The sequence below is a fragment of the Paramormyrops kingsleyae genome, chromosome 4, assembly GCF_048594095.1.
Source record: "Paramormyrops kingsleyae isolate MSU_618 chromosome 4, PKINGS_0.4, whole genome shotgun sequence".
Classification (NCBI taxonomy): Eukaryota; Metazoa; Chordata; class Actinopteri; order Osteoglossiformes; family Mormyridae; genus Paramormyrops; species Paramormyrops kingsleyae.
Genome location: NC_132800.1, coordinates 10,614,043 through 10,632,707, shown reverse-complemented (window position 1 = coordinate 10,632,707; position 18,665 = coordinate 10,614,043). Strand labels below are relative to the sequence as shown.

The window sequence follows — 18,665 nt, the reverse complement described above, 5'->3', positions numbered from 1 at the left end:
TGAATTTAATTCTCTCTATATGCTCACCATTAGTCTCGTGAAGTTGGTCGGCTAAAATAACCCATCAAGTCCTATCCCAATAAATATGTAACTTTGCATGAATTAAATAATTTACAGGCATGGATGAGTGCATCTTGTAAATAAAAGCGCTGAATTTAATTTTCTCAATGTTGTCTACATGCTCATCATTAGTCTCGTGAAGTCGGAGTCACGAATGCTAAGATAAACCGTCATGTCAGCCTGTTCCAATAAAGACGTAACTTGCCTGAATTAAATACAGCCACTAACGAGCGTCTATATGCTCATCATTCGTCTCCTGAAGTCGCTTCCATTTTGCTGTTCACTCATCGGGTTGATGCTCATGAAATGCTCCAGCACAGCCACCGCATCTAACTTTTAACAAGATTCACTAAAACACCCCGAATTATATTAACATTTACTATATATAACCATCATTCCGCGAATAAACATCTTCTAAATAAATATAACTAAGAAATTGAATGCGCTTTGTCAGCACGCATTTCATAATCTAGAACGACAAAAACGTTTTTTTTTTCTAAAAACGTAATTGTGGTATAACATATCAGAAAAGCAATTTAAAAACTATGTTTTGTTTGTTATATTTCAATATTTCAGAATATTATTCAGTAAATTAACATTATCCAGCAAATTATTATTCACTCTTTAGCCTATAAACAGCTTTATAAACCTAATAAAACTGTAGTTTAAAATGAAGTTACATTTCTGCAAAGTTGATATGACTCCTGTGCTTGAAAACAGACATTCTATATTTATTTTGCTTATTGGTAATGTTAGTGTTGCTGCTCATGCTTTTCTCTGTAGACTCTGTTTTCTACACTACAACCTCGTTCTGCTCAACTGGGAGTATTAAGCTGCATTAAAACAGCAACGTAATTTTTTTTCAAGTGGCTAAGAATGTTACATGTTTTTTTTTTTAACTCATTGAAGATTTTATTTGTGAACAAAAACACTTTAGTAACAGTGCACCTCTTATTGGTGTATAAATAAGAGTTTTGATTTGTATGCAAGGAGGGAGTGATTGTTATAAATAAAACAGTTTGTTCAGTTCAGTGGTGTTGTAATCATTGTGTCAAAAACAGAAGTATAATAATAAATAAATATCAGTTCTGAATATCGGTTATCGGGCACATAAACATGCAAATAATTGGTATCAGTATCGGTAATAAAAAATCAATATCGGTCATCACTAATTAGCATGCTTCCAATCTGATGGTACCACACCCGCAGATAATGATTTCTGGAATATTAAAGTTAAAGGTTGGCTAATAATATCCCTCATCTCTTTTAAGACTATAGGTGAGATGCCATCAGGCCCCTGCGATTTATTTATTTTGAGTTTAGCTAGGCTTAGTATCACATCAACCTCAGTTATACATATATTGGTCATAGACGATGCTGTATTCGTATTAATTGGTGGTAAGTTACTTGTGTTCTCTATTGTGAACACCCTTGAAAAATAATCATTAAACTCATTTACTATATCAATTTCGTTATCAATTATAAGTCCCTTACTATCCTGCAAATTAGTGATTTCAGCTTTTAGTGCTCTCTTGGAGTTAAAATATTGGAAGAAACCTTTACTGTCATGCTTAGCCTCCAATGCAATTTTTCTTTCTACATCCCTCTTGGATAGCCTAATGTCATTTTTTAACTCTGCCTGTAGACTTAGATACTCCTGCTTAATTTTGAAATCATTAGTTATTTTCCAATTGTGGAACAGAGCCCTTTTCCTCCTGACTTTATTCTTAATTTCCTTAGTAAACCACCTTGGTTGTCGTTTCCTAGATTTAGTTTTGCTGGAAACAGGTATGAAGTCCTCTTGCACTTGCAACAATGTGCTTTTGAAAAATTCCCATGCCTCTTCAACTGTTTTGCTATTTAACTCTGTCCAGTTTAAACTCCAACTCCACTGTTTGCACAGTCTGCTCTTCTCAGTCTGGCCTCAGTCCAAACCACACCTACTGTAGCCTGAGAAGTATGAAAAAACAGAGATAATATGAAAATGATCTAATCAGTGTTTTTTTCTTTTGGAAAATGGCAGAAGCCAGTGTCACATTGGAACTGAACCAGTTCAGCTATCAAGTCTGTCTGCATCTATTGAAGGATCCAGTGACTATTCCCTGTGGACACAGTTACTGTATGAGCTGCACTAAGAGCTGCATTAAGTCATTTCTCTCTCTCAGATCTGACCACTTATTTTCTGGGCGTTTTGCAGAGCTGATAGAATGGTGATGGCTGCCATTCGACACACTTTTTTAGATTCATCTTTATCATCATCAAGTACAAGTACTCAGACAGCAAAATACACTTTGGCATCTAAACCAAAAGTGAAAAATAGTTTGAAAGTACAAGAAATAGAAATACAATATATAGATGTGTGATTAATAATTTGTTAGAAAATGTACATCTATAGTTTTTCTTATTTGTGATTTTAAAATGAGAGGGCAGAACTGAGGTAACTTGTGTGCTTTTGAAGACAGAAATGTCTGTGTTTGTTACCAGAGGGATAAATATCCCTGTTTGCATGTGTGTCATTGTCTGTAAGTATACCACAGATGTGAGAGAAATGCTTATGCATATAGGCTGTAAACCCTCATGCTCATGCATGTTAGTCTCTGTAAGTGTTACGTTCCGGCTGCTGTCAGACGCAGCATAAACACACTCAGACCCAGGATGACTCGATTGTCAGGGGTAATTTATTAACAAAGAGCACAAACAGGAGAGAACATAACAGAAAAGGACAATGAAACACTGATGCAGAGCCGAAGCCGGCGTGGTGGCTGCCACAGGATCCATTCCTCCCCCCTTAGCCGGGAACCCACCTTATACACCCACCCCCAGGGGAACAGGTGCACCACATCTAAATTAGACAGGGGGGAGAGAAACAAACAAGCGGCCAGCAGAGGCAGCAGCACAGAATGTGGAGCTCGTCATTAGAGGACACAGAAAAAAATAAGAGACTACAGCACAATGTTCTGTTTTACTCATTTCTCATTGGTGTGCGTCTGTGAATGATATATATCTTTTGCAAACTGGCCTGGTTCTTCTCTGATTCTCATTAATGAAGGACTTCTTCCTTGCTTTATGGGACTTCAGTCCTGCTTCTAGGAGCCTGATACAAACTGTCCTAGCAGTGCACTTCACACCTGCACTTAATGTTTCCCATTCCTTTTAGAGGCCACTTGTGGCAGCGTGTGGCTCAGTGGGCTAAGCCTGTATTACGGTAGCACGATTTATCGATTTCAAATTGAAATCGCGATTTGAAACAACACGATTAGCAAGTGTCAAAAATCGCGATTTAGGATATGCATTATACAGCACGTCGGACCCAGGGTTTAAAACTGCTGTGAGAATAGTTTTACAAATTCATGCCGTGCTCCCTGTGTGACAGTCATTCTCACCAATCACAAGCACCGTTCTTCTCGCGTGCCAGTCATGCTCACCAATCAGAAGTGGCCCAAGAAGGCGTATAGGCCTACATTCAGCAAACATGTGAAACCCAAGGAAAATGTTGCATTCGCGGTGCGGAAAAATAATGATTCCGCTACTGAGCTGTAAATTGCCTTCCTATTTCATGGTCCGAGATTGTTTCAGAAAGGTCCTATCATCAATAGAACCGGTGAGCTCCTTTTAAAAACCAGCTGCAATATACTTCAGCGTATCATACCTTTGGTTTTTTGTTAATAGGCAATAGCATTAGTATACCGCTAACCCATCAAAACAACGGGACAGTCAGTAATTCTCACAGCAGCGGAGTCGGTGACCTCCAAAAAAGCCGTAAAACCCACAATACAGTCGTGTTTATGTCATATGTTTTTGTGCTTATTAAATTTAAGTGTTTCCAAAGATTAATCCCACAACAGTAATAAAATAAAAGTCTTGCTTTAACATAAATACTAAAAGAATAGATCGCAAATCAAATCGTAATCGCAATTTCTGTCAGAAAAATCGCGATTCGATATTTTCCCCAAATCGTGCAGCCCTAGCCTGTATGCTTATAATCAGAAGGTTGCTGGTTCAAACCCTGCCTCAGCATGTCTGCGAGTCCTTAAGCAAGGCTCTTAACCCCCAGCTCCCTGGGCCCTGCTACAGGTGGCTGCCCTTCGTGGACAACTTACTCTACACAATAAAGTATCGATTGATATGATTCATGAGAAGTTAATGGCCATCTCTAGCATTAGAATGTTGTTTCCGCCCTTTGCCTGGCTGGTTTCTGGTCATTCCCAGTGTCTCCTGCTTCACCTTATTCTTGTGTACTGCTCTCTTAGAAATTTTGAACCTGGAAGCAACCTGCTGCTCAATGTAGTCTTCTGCTACACAAAATTGTTTTAAAATATTGAGTGCTTTCTTAGTTTTTTCTGCGTCGGTTGTATCTGATAATCTTATTCCTAAATTGTGTGGATTAAAAAAACTCAAACTCAAATGTAAAGTAAATCAGGATTTCTAAAAAAGAGAATACATGTTTGTTTTGGTCATTTGGAATCACATACAGTGCATCATTGATGATCAGACATGTAGTGAAATGAGGAAGCTATCCACATTAGTCTTAATTAAAAATAGACAGGCTGCAGTCAGCAACTCAACTATGTCCATTATCGTTGTTCTTAAATAAGATAATTGAAAAAAGGTTTATTTTATTTTATTTTTAATTTTAAAAGGTTAGGGTAATTTCTACTAGGTTAATGTTTAATTATACGTTAAATAATGACTGTGCATGTTAACCACATCTGATGTGTTGTGGTGGGGACGTTAATTGAGGGAACGCAGCGTCTCACATCCTGTGACTGACAGGAAACCCGCAGTTACGTCAAGGCGGCAGTAGGGGGCGGACGTGAGATCCTGCTCTCTCAAGTTAAATCCTATTTTTTGAGAAGTAAAAATCCATCCATCCATCCATTTTCCAAACCGCTTATCCTTCTAGGTTGCGGGGGGTCTGGAGCCTATCCCGGAAGCTACAGGCACGAGGCGGGGAACAACCTAGGATGGGGGGCCAGCCCAGAAGTAAAAATATGTTTTCTTTTAATAAAATAAGTACTTGGTAGCATTTGTTTACGTAGTAATGCTACGTTCACACCGTGAGCGTCAAAGACGCCAGCCGTCGCTCCCGCCGCCCTGAACGCGACGCGAGCCAACGCCGGAGACGCTCTCTGACGTCATAGAGTGGGCGGGGACAAGGCCGCTCAGAATGCCAGGCTCTGAGAACTTTTTAAAGGGGCCGCAAAACAAACAAACGTGTAGCTTATATCTTTGCGCCGACTCCTGATAGGACATAATTTGTCAAATAAATATTGTTGTGAGCCAGTTATTTGCATTCCCGCTTAAAGTCAAGCGTTCTGGAGGGAAAATGTTACCTATAAATAGTGTAGCGCTTCTTTTCAAATTTACCTTGGATCACAATGGATGATCGGCAAGTAGTTGCTTGTGCTTTATGTTTCTTTAGTTAACATAAATAGTACTTAAAATGTTTCACGACAGTTCTACTAAAACACATAATTATGTTTTGACAAACACTAATGCTATAAATAGGTTTAACATTACTGACAATTTGCACTGTTTTCTCTGCTATGGCGCCTAAATTACTACTGATCAAAAAAATATAGTATGCACTTCACCATCTCACCTGGAACACCGATTGTTTCGGACACCCTGGTCCATGCCTCATTTTTTTTATTTATGTCCCTGTATGCAAACAGAGACACATCATATATAACTGGGTACCCGGCCACAGCAATAATAAGTCTCTCCTCCATTGTGCCTAGGAACGGTTGGGTCGGAACAAAAGTTTACACGCTTATGTTCTGCGGCGCTCTCTTTAGCGGAGCATCTCTACATTCCCATTGGTTGCCGCCCAACCGCGTCACAGCTCTTTACCATAAAGTTGACTGGGATTCAACTTCTGTCTGACGCTCCCGCCGCCCAGATCGCAACGCGCCGCGCCGCTCCTCAACGCCTCCCGACGCTCCCTCCCATAGAGAATGAATGACTTCCGGCCGCTTTGACGCTCCCGCCGCCCAGATCGCCCCGCGCCGCGCCGCTCCTCGACGCCTCCCGACGCTCCCTCCCATAGAGAATGAATGACTTCCGGTCGCTTTGACGCTCTCGCCGCTCGCAGTGTGAACGTAGCATAAGGACTTTGGTTTGTTAATGATCCTTCCCCCGTATTTTAAGAGGGGTGAGAGAGATGCCGCAGCCTAATTTGTTTATCGATTTACAGGTATGACGGTTCACTGTTTTAGTTAGGAAATTTGTATTCTTGCTTGTTGTGTAAAGCTTAGCACTCTGGACTTTGAATCCAGTGATCCGAGTACATATCTCAGTAGAACCTTCACTATTTTGCGGTAGTGGTAGCCTCATGGTTAGGGAGGTGTTCTTGTAATTGAAATTTGAATCCCTAACCACCAAGGTACCCTGAGTATGGTATCGCCCCCAAGCACGTGCTCCCTGGGTGCTGATTTAGTTGCCCCCTGCTATGTCACAATGTCATATGGGTTAAATGCAGAAAACATGTTTCATTGTGCACAATGTGCTGTGGTGTGTCAACACCGATCACCTAATTTAAATTTTGATAATTTAATGTAATGAGTGTTACTAATGTGGTGTACCATGTTTTATGTTTTTAACTCAAATGTTTTTTTTTTTTTACCAACTATCGTGCCGATTTTCAGTTAATAAAATGTCAGATTGGGAAGCTGCAGAGCGCGCGGATTAATCATGTTACTCAGTTACGCTTTGGGCAGCGCTGAACCAGGACAGGATAGGCATGGATAGAATAGGGAGCCTTTAGTGTTGGTGTACAGGCAGCAATTATATACAGTATAGTCAGAAATACACTCACCTAAAGGATTATTAGGAACACCTGTTCAATTTCTCATTAATGCAATTATCTAATCAACCAATCACATGGCAGTTGCTTCAATGCATTTAGGGGTGTGGTCCTGGTCAAGACAATCTCCTGAACTCCAAACTGAATGTCAGAATGGGAAGGAAAGGTGATTTAAGCAATTTTGAGCGTGGCATGGTTGTTGGTGCCAGACGGGCCGGTCTGAGTATTTCACAATCTGCTCAGTTACTGGGATTTTCACGCGCAACCATTTCTAGGGTTTACAAAGAATGGTGTGCAAAGGGAAAAACATCCAGTATGCGGCAGTCCTGTGGGCGAAAATGCCTTGATGCTAGAGGTCAGAGGAGAATTGGCCGACTGATTCAAGCTGATAGAAGAGCAACTTTGACTGAAATAACCACTCGTTACAATCGAGGTACGCAGCAAAGCATTTGTGAAGCCACAACACGCACAACCTTGAGGCGGATGGGCTACAACAGCAGAAGACCCCACCGGGTACCACTCATCTCCACTACAAATAGGAAAAAGAGGCTACAATTTGCACGAGCTCACCAAAATTGGACAGTTGAAGACTGGAAAAATGTTGCCTGGTCTGATGAGTCTCAATTTCTGTTGAGACATTCAAATGGTAGAGTCAGAATTTAGCGTAAACCGAATGAGAACATGGATCCATCATGCCTTGTTACCACTGTGCAGGCTGGTGGTGGTGGTGTAATGGTGTGGGGGATGTTTTCTTGGCACACTTTAGGCCCCTTAGTGCCAATTGGGCATCGTTTAAATGCCACGGCCTACCTGAGCATTGTTTCTGACCATGTCCATCCCTTTATGACCACCATGTACCCATCCTCTGATGGCTACTTCCAGCAGGATAATGCACCATGTTACAAAGCTCGAATCATTTCAAATTGGTTTCTTAAACATGACAATGAGTTCACTGTACTAAAATGGCCCCCACAGTCACCAGATCTCAACCCAATAGAGCATCTTTGGGATGTGGTGGAACGGGAGCTTCGTGCCCTGGATGTGCATCCCACAAATCTCCATCAACTGCAAGATGCTATCCTATCAATATGGGCCAACATTTCTAAAGAATGCTTTCAGCACCTTGTTGAATCAATGCCACATAGAATTAAGGCAGTTCTGAAGGCGAAAGGGGGTCAAACACCGTATTAGTATGGTGTTCCTAATAATCCTTTAGGTGAGTGTATATGAAATGTACATATACAGGGGAGGGGGAAAGCCAAAGCCCCCCCACCCACTCATCAGGATTACATTTCATTACATTTTAGTCAGAGAGGAAAACAGTCATGTTTCTTCTGTTTGCTGAACCCAGTCACTTATTTTGTCTAACATATGTCACACTTCAGACAGAGTAAAAAGGGTTATACTGGTTAAAAAGCAGATTTTACCTTTTTGTCATGGAGAAGCAGCGACATGTGACACTCTGATAAGGTAAAAATGATTCCTCCAGCACACAGTGAGCTATCCCAGCATGCACAGGGACACAGAGGAGTTTGGATTAAAAAATAACCCTGAATAAACCCTAAACCCTGGGCAGAGGGGTTCAGTGAATGAGGAGGTGAAGCTGTACAGGAGGGTCAGTCCATCAGAGGAGACTCTGTAGAAGGACAGAGTACCAGCCGCCCAGTCCAGATACACTCCTACTCTGCAGGAGCCTGAGGGCTTTATGGGTATGACAGTCTGTTTATTATTGTGCCGGACAGAGTAACTGTCAGGAGAGCAGAACAGCATCCATGACTTGTCATTGTCTCCAAGCCCACAGTCATCACTCACTCCTTTCCTCCCGATTCCTTTATAAGTCACTCCTATCCAGGCTCCACCTCCACTCCACTCAGCCTCCCAGTAACAGCGACCAGTCAGACTTTCTCTGCACAGAACTTGAGGGCTCCAGTCAAATCTCTCTGGATGATCAGGATATAGCGGCCAGTCTGCCCCCCATGTCACCTTCCTGTTCCCCTCTGACAGAGACAGGAGTCTGCTTGCTGTGTTGGGGTCCAGCGTCAGCTGGCAGGAGTCTGTAGGAAAGAGGAAGAGCGATTAATTCCATCACGAAGCCCAGCATCTCCATCATCATCACTGTCACACCTCACACACTCACTAACACAGAACTCGCTCCAATACACACATTTTATTCCCAATATACTCATGTAGCCGCCCGAGTCTGCGGCGCTCCGGCTGCTCCCTGCGCTGTGAGACACGCCGCGCTGTGAGACTCGCTGGGGACCGAACTGCACTTTAGCCTGCGCTCTATTATTCTGTACGATACATAAAATATAAAAACAGCACAGCATCCTCTAATGAAGAAGGAAGTCAAGTATGTGAAATAGCTCGGGAAATATTGGATGCCAGTGTGACGCCGGCGGGAAAACGCGCCGAAATGCTGCGCGTGCCAAATTAACAAGTTTAATTACAGGTAAATAAAACTATAAACAAGATTGCGTTGATTTTCACACTCGATCTCAGGCTCGTAACTTTGGATAGGTATAACACACAGACATAAATGCATCTTTGCCATCGAGAGAATTTACCTGATCCAGCTGTTCACACCCCACAATACTCCAATATGGAATAACAAATATATCCTACATATATCCTACATAAGAACAAATCCTTATTTTTTGAGGAATGGGTAAATAGAAATATTTGGTCAGTTTTGGATTTAATGGATGAGAGTGGTAATATGTTAGACTATAATTCATTTACTTTAAAACATGGATTTGCCTGTCACCCAAAACATTTCTTTACTGTTATTAATGCAATACCTTCAGGTATAAAAATGTTAATGAGATGTTACCTTTCCTATTCCAAAATTACTGCTGTCCTTCCTTTGTTATATGTTGGTGATATTGAAATAGAGAATAAATCTGCACTAACAAATATTTAAGACAGCTTATCATCCAGTCAAGCTACCCTTGTCAAATATTAAGAAATAAATTAGATCACACATTTGATAAAAATACTGTTATGTACTTTAGAATAGCCTATCTAAAACTCCCTATTCTCCCTAAGATAAAAGAAATGCAGTTTAAAATCCAAAATGATAAATATGCCTCCAATACATTTTTGCGTTCAAAATTTAATTTTAAGAATATACCTTTCTACTTATGCAAAAATGTATATGAAGATACAGAACACATATTTTTTACATGTAGTTTGTCCCAATCTTTTTGGAAAGCTTGGCAAGACTGGATGGTAGAGAAGCGTGTGGTTGCTGATAGTTTCACTCTAACTTTAAAAGAGGATTTGATTAATAATATGATATTATTAGCAAAATACTTTATACATAAATGTCAATATCTTAAAGCGCCCCTTTGTTTATTGTATTTAAAAATGACCTAAAATACTTTTCAGATGCCCTTAGTAAAATGAAAAATCCAAAGGCAGTAAAGTTGTTTAATCTGTTTGTATTATATAAGTCGATGTGATTCTTTTTTTTTCTTTTATTATTCTCATTTAGTTTTTGTTTCCTATTTGTATACTTGATTCTCTTTCTTGAAATATTTTGTTATACACTTTGCATGGAATCTAATTGGTTCGATTATTTTGAGCCTTCCATACTGGAATTCTTTTGCCAATTTGTTGTATTCACTTTTTTTGTACTTAATAAAAATAAAAAATAATAATAATAAAAAAAAGAGTTTAGTTACACGCATGATGTTTGTATCCCAGGCAGTTCCGATGCATAATCTGCTATTTCTCCCGAAAATCACGTAAAGCAGTGAGAACTGGTTTTCAGTTAATTTACCTGGTAAAATAAAGTTTAAATAAATGACATAAATGCTCTAATAGTACATGTAAGTTAGTGGTTTATTTATTGCTAGTTACTGTAATGTTGCGCTGCTTTATTTGGTTAATCGTTCAGTCTGTGAAGAAGGCATTCAAGTAAGAATTGCATTGTAGTATGACTCATTTCCTGGCGCGTACAATTTATACTTCTGATATTCAGATCGAGTTCTAGGTCAAACTGGTTTGTTCGACTTTCAAGAAATTTGAGTTCTAGTGAGTTCAAGAACTGAGGTACCACTGTGTGTGTGTGTGTGTCTCTCTCTCTCTCTCTCTCTCTCTATATATATATATATATATATATATATATATATATATATATATATATATATATATATATATATATATATATAGATAGATATATATATATATATAGATATATATATATATATATATATAGTGTACATATTTTATTCTCGGATTCTGTTTTATGCCTCAGATTCTATTTAATTGTAAGTTTACTATGCATCTGCTGGCGCTTTCCAAACTAAATCTCACTGTACTTACAATGACAAAAAAGCATCTTAAACTTTTTTTTTTTGAATAAAGATAATCATAAAGTTCAAAAGTGGCCGTTAAACTTTCAAATAGTGACCATAGAAAGTGGTATATTACTGAATGTCAGGTCTTTGGCTGGCAAATCACTATAGGTGGCACTTTTCCACCCTCTGGACCAGGAGTCAACAACCTTTTTAAAGCAAAGAGCCATTTTATCCTAAATGTCTGACCCAAGATTTACAAAGAGCCGCTGGGTAGAGAAGGGGGTTTGAGAGACGAATTTTAATGCTATATGGGTGTATGTGCATTCATGACAAAAACAAAACTTCAAGTACTTACAAAAAATAAAGACTATTTTGGGGGGTGGGAGGGCATCTCAGTTTTAAATCCCTCAGACTCATAACAGCACAGTGGTGACTAATATTACGACACCGTTCAGTTATGTAGTGACAGTCTTCACCCACACCCCTCCTTTCCTGAGTAAAGTTCCTTTGGCTCTGCAGTTGTCTGCCCTTCACTCTGCACTTCACTACTGTAACTGCTGACTGAGCAGCGCAAAATGTCCTCACCACTCTGAAATCAGCTGGATATAATAAGCAAGTCGGAGAAAATATACCAGTTTTTACGAAGACTTGGGAAGGAATGATGACAATTTACTACCAAAGTATTTGAAAACTCCAGACAGCATTTCATTTGACCAGCAATGTAATCTCGTCATAGAGAACAACTTTGAGGTAGATGTAAATGATGCAGTTAAGACGTCACAAAAGCACGCAACAGACCGCCCTCATTCACATATAGCTAAAGAAATATCTAACTGAATAATAATAATATTAACCCAAAAATAATTTATTTATGAAAGTATTACCATAATATGTTTAGCCATGAAAATGTGAACTTGTCTGTCATTCTGAGAAGAGCCGCAGCCACGTGGTCAAAGAGCCGCATGTGTCTCGCGAGCGGAAGGTTGCTGACTCCTGTCCTAGACCATGCAACCTTGATAGAAACTGTTCAGCACCTCAGGCCTACAGCCAGCTGCCTTGACTATCTACCTACAAGCTCCTTTAATAGTCAATAGTTCTCTTCAGTCAGGTCTTTTCCAAGGGTCCTGAAGACCTGAGTTATCAAACCTCTTTTAGAAAAGTCCAACCTAGATGCCTCATTAGTAAGTGACTATAGGCCTATATCATACCTATCTTTTTTAGGAAATATCATTGAAATGGTTGTTTTTTGGCAACTTAGTTCTTTCATGGTGCAAAACAATGACCTTAAATGCTTTTCAGTCTGGATTTCAACCACACCATAGCACTGACACTACAGGTGTTAAGGTTTTAAATGACATCCATGTTTAAATCACGTTTAAAAACTTTATTTTAGTTTAATCTTTATTTTATATTTTTGTGCATTTTATGGGTAATTTTGTGTATTTAAATTTTATTATGTCTTTTATTTATGTATTTGTGATTTGTTGTATTAAGTGACCTTGGGTGTTTTGAAAGGCGCTGAAAATAAAATGTATTATTATTATTATTATTATTATTATTATTAAAACCAAACAGGGTGAAGCAGCTGTTAGTCTCTATGCTCCCTGTCTGTGGTACAAGCTTCCTGAAGACCTGAGGTCTGCAAACACTGTCAGCTCATTATAATCAGGGCTTAAAGTGTTACTGTTCGCTGTAGGTTTTCAATAAATTAAATCAGCAGAAGTTTAGTCAGATGCCGCCTCTGAAATGTGACTTCTTTTTAATTAACAATTTATTTGATTGTTTGGCTTTTAGGCTTTTTTATGCGACAATGGATGTGTCTCAGTTTCAACCCAAAGTTCTGAAGTACCAAAAAAGTATCTCAGCTGCTTTGGTACTTTGATTACTTGGTTCTGCTACTGAACTATAAGTCAATGGAAAAGCTAAAGTGCTAATAGTACCATACCTGGTGCAGTGGAAAAGCGCCCTTAATGAAATTGCCTTACTTATGTCTTGCATTGCAATTGGATCTAAAGGCTACTGACATAAACAGCTCATGTAAATGTGAAAGGCCAGGAGGCAGTGGGAGAGAGAAAGAGAAGCTCCCCCAGCAGAAGAAAACGAAAGACAATAAAACACACTCCACCTCATACAGGGAGAGAGAAGCGTGTGTGTGAACAGACTCACATTGTAAGAATTCTGCTCTGGTCCTGGGCATTAATACGGGAAGGACGGCGTCTTTGGTAACTAGAAGGAGACAGAGAGAAACAGGGATGTGAGTAAAAGGAATTTACTTGTGGGAGATGGACTTCACTCACTGTGGAGATAACAACAGTAGGGAATTATCATTATGAGGGACAATAACAGGCAGTTTAACAAACTGCAAATCATTGGAAGTTACTCATAATCCAGATTTGTGGATTCTATGATGCCGATAATTCACGTGATCTGGGTTTTGCAGTCTGTAGAATGTGGAGCTTTTTCACCAATTTTCACAAAGATTTAATCTTATTGAAAACAGAAACTGACTTGGTCACACAAACATGAGGCTGACTGTACTGCATATTCTCTCTGCATGGTCTATATTAACATGAACAGACAGAATAATGTATTTATTTATTAACCTGTGTGATGGATCTCTGCTGTTTTCTTTTCACAACCATTTTCCAGTTGATCCTTCAGTTCAGAAACCACCTTCCTCACGTTCTCAAAAGAGCAGCGTGGACTGACGGAGATTCTGGGTCCAAATCCAGCTTCAGGGACAACAGGAAGACCCTGGCACCTCTACAGACACACAGTCTGATTAAACTGCTTCATCATAACAAATGTGTATGGAAATCTAATTAACAAGACCATTAACATCTGACAAATGACAGACTAGCTGAAATACAAATGAGAACATGCATCCATTTGAATACTCTGGTTTTCTTATCGTCAGAGTAGCTGTTCTGTTACCTGGAGGAAATGGATGTGATCCTCTGTGTGTGAAAGCTGCTCCAGCTCAGAGTGTCTCCTCTTCAGCTCATCAATCTCCTGCTTCAGTCTCTCCATGTCTCCTTCAGCCTGACTCACTTCAGCCTTCTCCTGATCTCTGATCAGCTGTGTCACCTCAGAGCGTCTTCTCTCAATGGAGCGGATCATCTCAGTGAAGATCCTCTCGCTGTCCTGTACTGCTGACTGTGCTGATCCCTGTTGGTGACACAGAGAGCAGATGATGGTAAATTAAAATTGGCCCCTTTTGAGACCACAGAGAGCCTCATTGTACAATAGTGATGTGAGCCGACAGGAGGTATAAAAACAGCACAGGGCTGGGGTTTGGAGCGTCACGATGCTGGATGCCTCAGGGACTGAAAGCCAGCCAGCACTGATTGGAAATGATCACACATTAAGCTCATACACTGTCAGCTGCAGGGATTTGGCAGAGACTGGTGGCAGGTTCGTTGTCACATTTAAGTCTCAGTTAATTGATAACTACATGAAGTTTATTTCCATTGCACAGGTATATGAAACCTTGCTATTTCTCAAATGAGCCTTAAATGACATATTTCCAAATATATAGCATAACCCCTGTAACCCCAGGTTAGTTAAACCCTGTTTGTAAGCATGAGCCCAGATCGCTTGTGGGAACCACACCCCCCAACCCAATTCATCTCGCCTGAATACTGACAACTGCTTCCTTTTAATCCTGGTTACTGGTAATATAAAATCAGGTGTGAGATTTCATCTTATTCTGCTAGACTGCTGAGTGTTTCTCTGGCCCGGTTCTCCCTGGTTGGTGAGGTTCCTCCCATGACTTTGTGTGCCTGATCTCCCAGACCCTCCCACCCAAGCGACTGCTGATCCCGACCCCCATCTAGGTGTGCCTGAGTGTCTCTCCTTTACCGTGTCCCCATGAGTGTTTGCCTTTTCCCTCACTCTCCAGGGTAGATTACCCCGCTTTCTGATCTCTGTTACCAACCCCGACTTTGACTCCTGTACTGTGATTTGGCTCTTTGACTGCACCCTGTTTGGGTGCCCTGTTCCTGTTCTGTCTCATGACACTGTTATCTGGCACCTTTGTCCCACCAAACCTCTGACCCAGAGTAACCCACAGTGACCTTAGTATGATTAATCCACACAGCTCTATATATCTGTTGACTCTGGGGAGGAGTCTTGATTCAACATGATCACAAGCCAGCTGTTATCTTATCTTAAGGTTCATACTCACTCTGAATGAGGCCACAGTCTCTCTCAGCTCCTGCAGCTCCTTCTCTCTCGTCTGGATTCTCTGCTGAAATTCCTTCTGTGTTTCTCCTATTTGTTTCTACAGACAAGAAACAAGATGACAAAATAAGTTTGTTTCATTAGCTGAGATCATATTCATTAATCATCCTGTCCAGGGTAGACCCCAGCCTTGGGCCCTATGCTGCCTGGGAAAGGATCCAGGTCCCCATGACCCTGACCTACTGTAGATAAGCGGATAGGAGATGGATGGATGGACGGATATTCTTAAATGATTGATTGACTATAGGTATGATAAACTGGACACAGACCCTTTGACTCACCACCATTGTACTGAGCTGTTATTTCTGCACTTGTGACCCTCCTGTTATCTTTAACAAGTCTAGCTATTCTCCTCTGACTTCTCTCATTAACAAGGTATTTTCACCCACAGACCCACCACAGGTGTTTATGTTATTGCACCATTCTCAGTAAACTCTACACACTGCAGTGTATTAAAATCCCAGGATGGTGCCTGTTTCTGAGATGCTGGACCCACAGCATTTGGCAGCAACAATCACACCACAGCCTCTTAGCTCAGACATCTTAGCCATTCAGATGTTCAGCAAACAGTAAGTGAACCTCTGAACCCTGTTTGCTTGCTGTATGTATCCAGCTGCAGCCACGTGATTCACTGTTTAAAGGAGTTTTCAGTAGGAATTCAATGAGGATGTTTTACACTTTGTAACAATATTTAGCATTTTCAGTTGATTTTTCTTTCACTTTCCCAAACCAGACTTCATGTTGCTGTCCTCATACCAGATAAAATGAAATGCATTAAGACAAAAGTCATTTTTAGTTCAAATAAATTTTATAATTTATATGAGGATTTCTGGCCTGACCTGTCTCTCCACCCATCCAGCAGCAGCTGAGACTGTTTCATGGCCTCTGTGTTCATCCATCGTACAGGGGTAACAGATACACTGCTGGTCGGTACGGCAGTAGACCTCCAGGGGTTTGTCATGCTGGGAACAGACCTTGTCCTGCAGACGTCCAGTGGCATCAGTCAGTTTGTGCTTCTTAAAAGCTGTGGACTCATAGTGAGGCTGGAGGTGAGTTTCACAGTAAGAGGCCAGACACACCAGGCAGGACTTGACAGCTTTGTGTTTTCTCCCAGTACAGACGTCACACTCCACATCTCCAGGTCCAGCATAATGGTCAACAGGAGTAGCTGCTTGTAGTCCAGTCTTCTTCAGTTTCTCCACCACTTCAGCCAGGATGGTGTTTCTGTACAGAACAGGTCTGGGTATGAAGGTTTGTCTGCAGTGGGGGCAGCTGTAAACTGCAAGACAATCCTCCTGATCCCAGCAGCTCTTAATGCAGCTCATACAGTAACTGTGTCCACAGGCTGTAGTCACTGGATCCTTCAGTTGATCCAGACAGATTTGACAGCGGAACTGGTTCGGATCCAGTGCTGAACTGGCTTCTGCCATTTTACCACGAACACTGATGGGATTCAGTTTCGTTTTCTCTTGCAGTCGTCTGTGTGTGAGAGTGGAAGGAACTTTAGTAGGTGTGGTTTTGGGCTGAGGCCGGACTGAGAAGAGCAGGAGGGGCAAACACTGGATTTCAAGTTTATGAATAAAATATTACATCGTAATAACTATACACATAACACATTTATTTAGCTTTTATGAGTATCACTGTTACAAACATTGTTTTTCCGCAAACTATCTATAATCCTACTATTTGATTTTGTAGATAATAATTAGGTAGAAAGGTATAAGACAGCATTTCTACCATGGGTGTCGTTAGGCCTATTTATGGTGGGCTTCAGCCCCCCCAAAATGATCCCAAGCCCCCCCTAAAAATATAGTAATTATCATACTATTTTTAAATTATATATCCATACATTTCATACAAGATATCACTGAGTGCAGGTACGCACTTAACAAACAGAAGCAAGACTACGAATTGAAATGTAAAATAATACTGTAAGTCTACCTATCGTTATTTAATTAAAATTATATACTGGCTGTTGCTGCTATAGCTAGAGGGCAGGCATTAGGACCCAGGCGGAAGCTACATGTCACTGCTTGTTAGCATGTAAGGTTTATCCGCAGTTCAACAGAAAGTTATTCAACAGATAATTTTATTGTCAGAGATTGTGAGTATGTTACGCCCACCGCAAGGAGACAACTGGCACAGCAGGGACCAATCTGCGTCAGTTAGCCCATTACTTAAGCCGCACTTGGGCAAAAGCCCAGTGCGAGGTATTGTTGCCATGCACATACTGAGCGCTTTATCTTTGTGTTTCTCCCACAGTTATGTTTGCTCCTTCTTGCCCTCCCTGAGCCTCCCGTGCCTCCTGCCCTTCCCGTAGGTCCTCATGTGATTCCCCCGGTGTTTGTCTACGTCCTCGGACTGACTCCCTGGCTTCTCTACCCTCGGCTTCCCGTCTCTCGACTACGATCTCGGTTTACGACTTGGCACTCGGTCCACGGCTTGGACGGATACTGAACATAACCCCAGAACGGCTCACGACACTCCCTTTTGTCTTCTTCAATAAACTTAGTTGCCCGGAACTCTCTGGCTACGTTCACACTGCCAGCCACATCGTTCAATTCTGATTGATCGGATCGGATTTGTTTATCTTGACGGTTCACATTCATAACTACAAGTGACCTGTATCTGACTGAAATGTGAATGCATCGGTCCTCCGAAACGTCACGCATGTGCACATTGATATGTTTTTACACTGGTCAACTGCATCACCAACAACAAAAAACATCATATCTGTGGGACGACTCATGGCATTAAAAATGGAGGCGCTAGTACAAGCAAACGTGCCAGTGTTAAATTAACACTGCATGGTGTCTATATGTGACCACACCATTCAGTTTTACCTTTAACACTTTTCAGTGTGCAGTGAGTGTTGTTTTTACAGTGTTAATATTTATTAACTCTTATAGTGTTCAATTTACAACCTAGAATGTTGTTATTGAGTCTCCACCTCCACATATCTGCCCCATTTTAATATGCGAACAAGACGTCATGAGGATCAGAAAAGCCATCCCAGATTTACCCACCATCATGAGAAAGACTCTGACCAAATAGGACCTTACAGCTTTTTCTTGTTTTGTGTTAAAGTTCTGTTGGCTTGTTTCTGACTAATCTTGATGGTTAGAGAGCTGTAGTCTCATAGCATGTTGTTATTGTGTCAGAGGAAAAACTCTTGAAGATATACAGGACGTGTCTCCATATTGGTATATATATTAATTGTGTGGCAGTATGTTTGATTGCCAGTCCAGCCTTTG

General features: G+C 40.7%; 2 protein-coding genes across 3 annotated transcripts in view; both read right to left on the bottom strand.

The window, feature by feature from the left end:
* LOC111841371 (tripartite motif-containing protein 16-like) overlaps positions 1-18,665 on the bottom strand; it is a 129,777-nt gene that overhangs the window by 52,434 nt on the left and 58,678 nt on the right. The gene's annotated exons all lie outside the window — the stretch shown is intronic.
* Positions 7,824-16,853, bottom strand: LOC111843732 (tripartite motif-containing protein 16-like). Its single transcript, XM_072710640.1, has 6 exons — positions 16,251-16,853; positions 15,356-15,451; positions 14,104-14,337; positions 13,773-13,932; positions 13,336-13,395; positions 7,824-8,919 (listed from the first exon to the last, which is right to left on the bottom strand). Exons 1-6 carry the CDS (start codon positions 16,839-16,841, stop codon positions 8,366-8,368), a joined length of 1,695 nt encoding a protein of 564 aa, XP_072566741.1. The 5' UTR covers positions 16,842-16,853; the 3' UTR covers positions 7,824-8,365.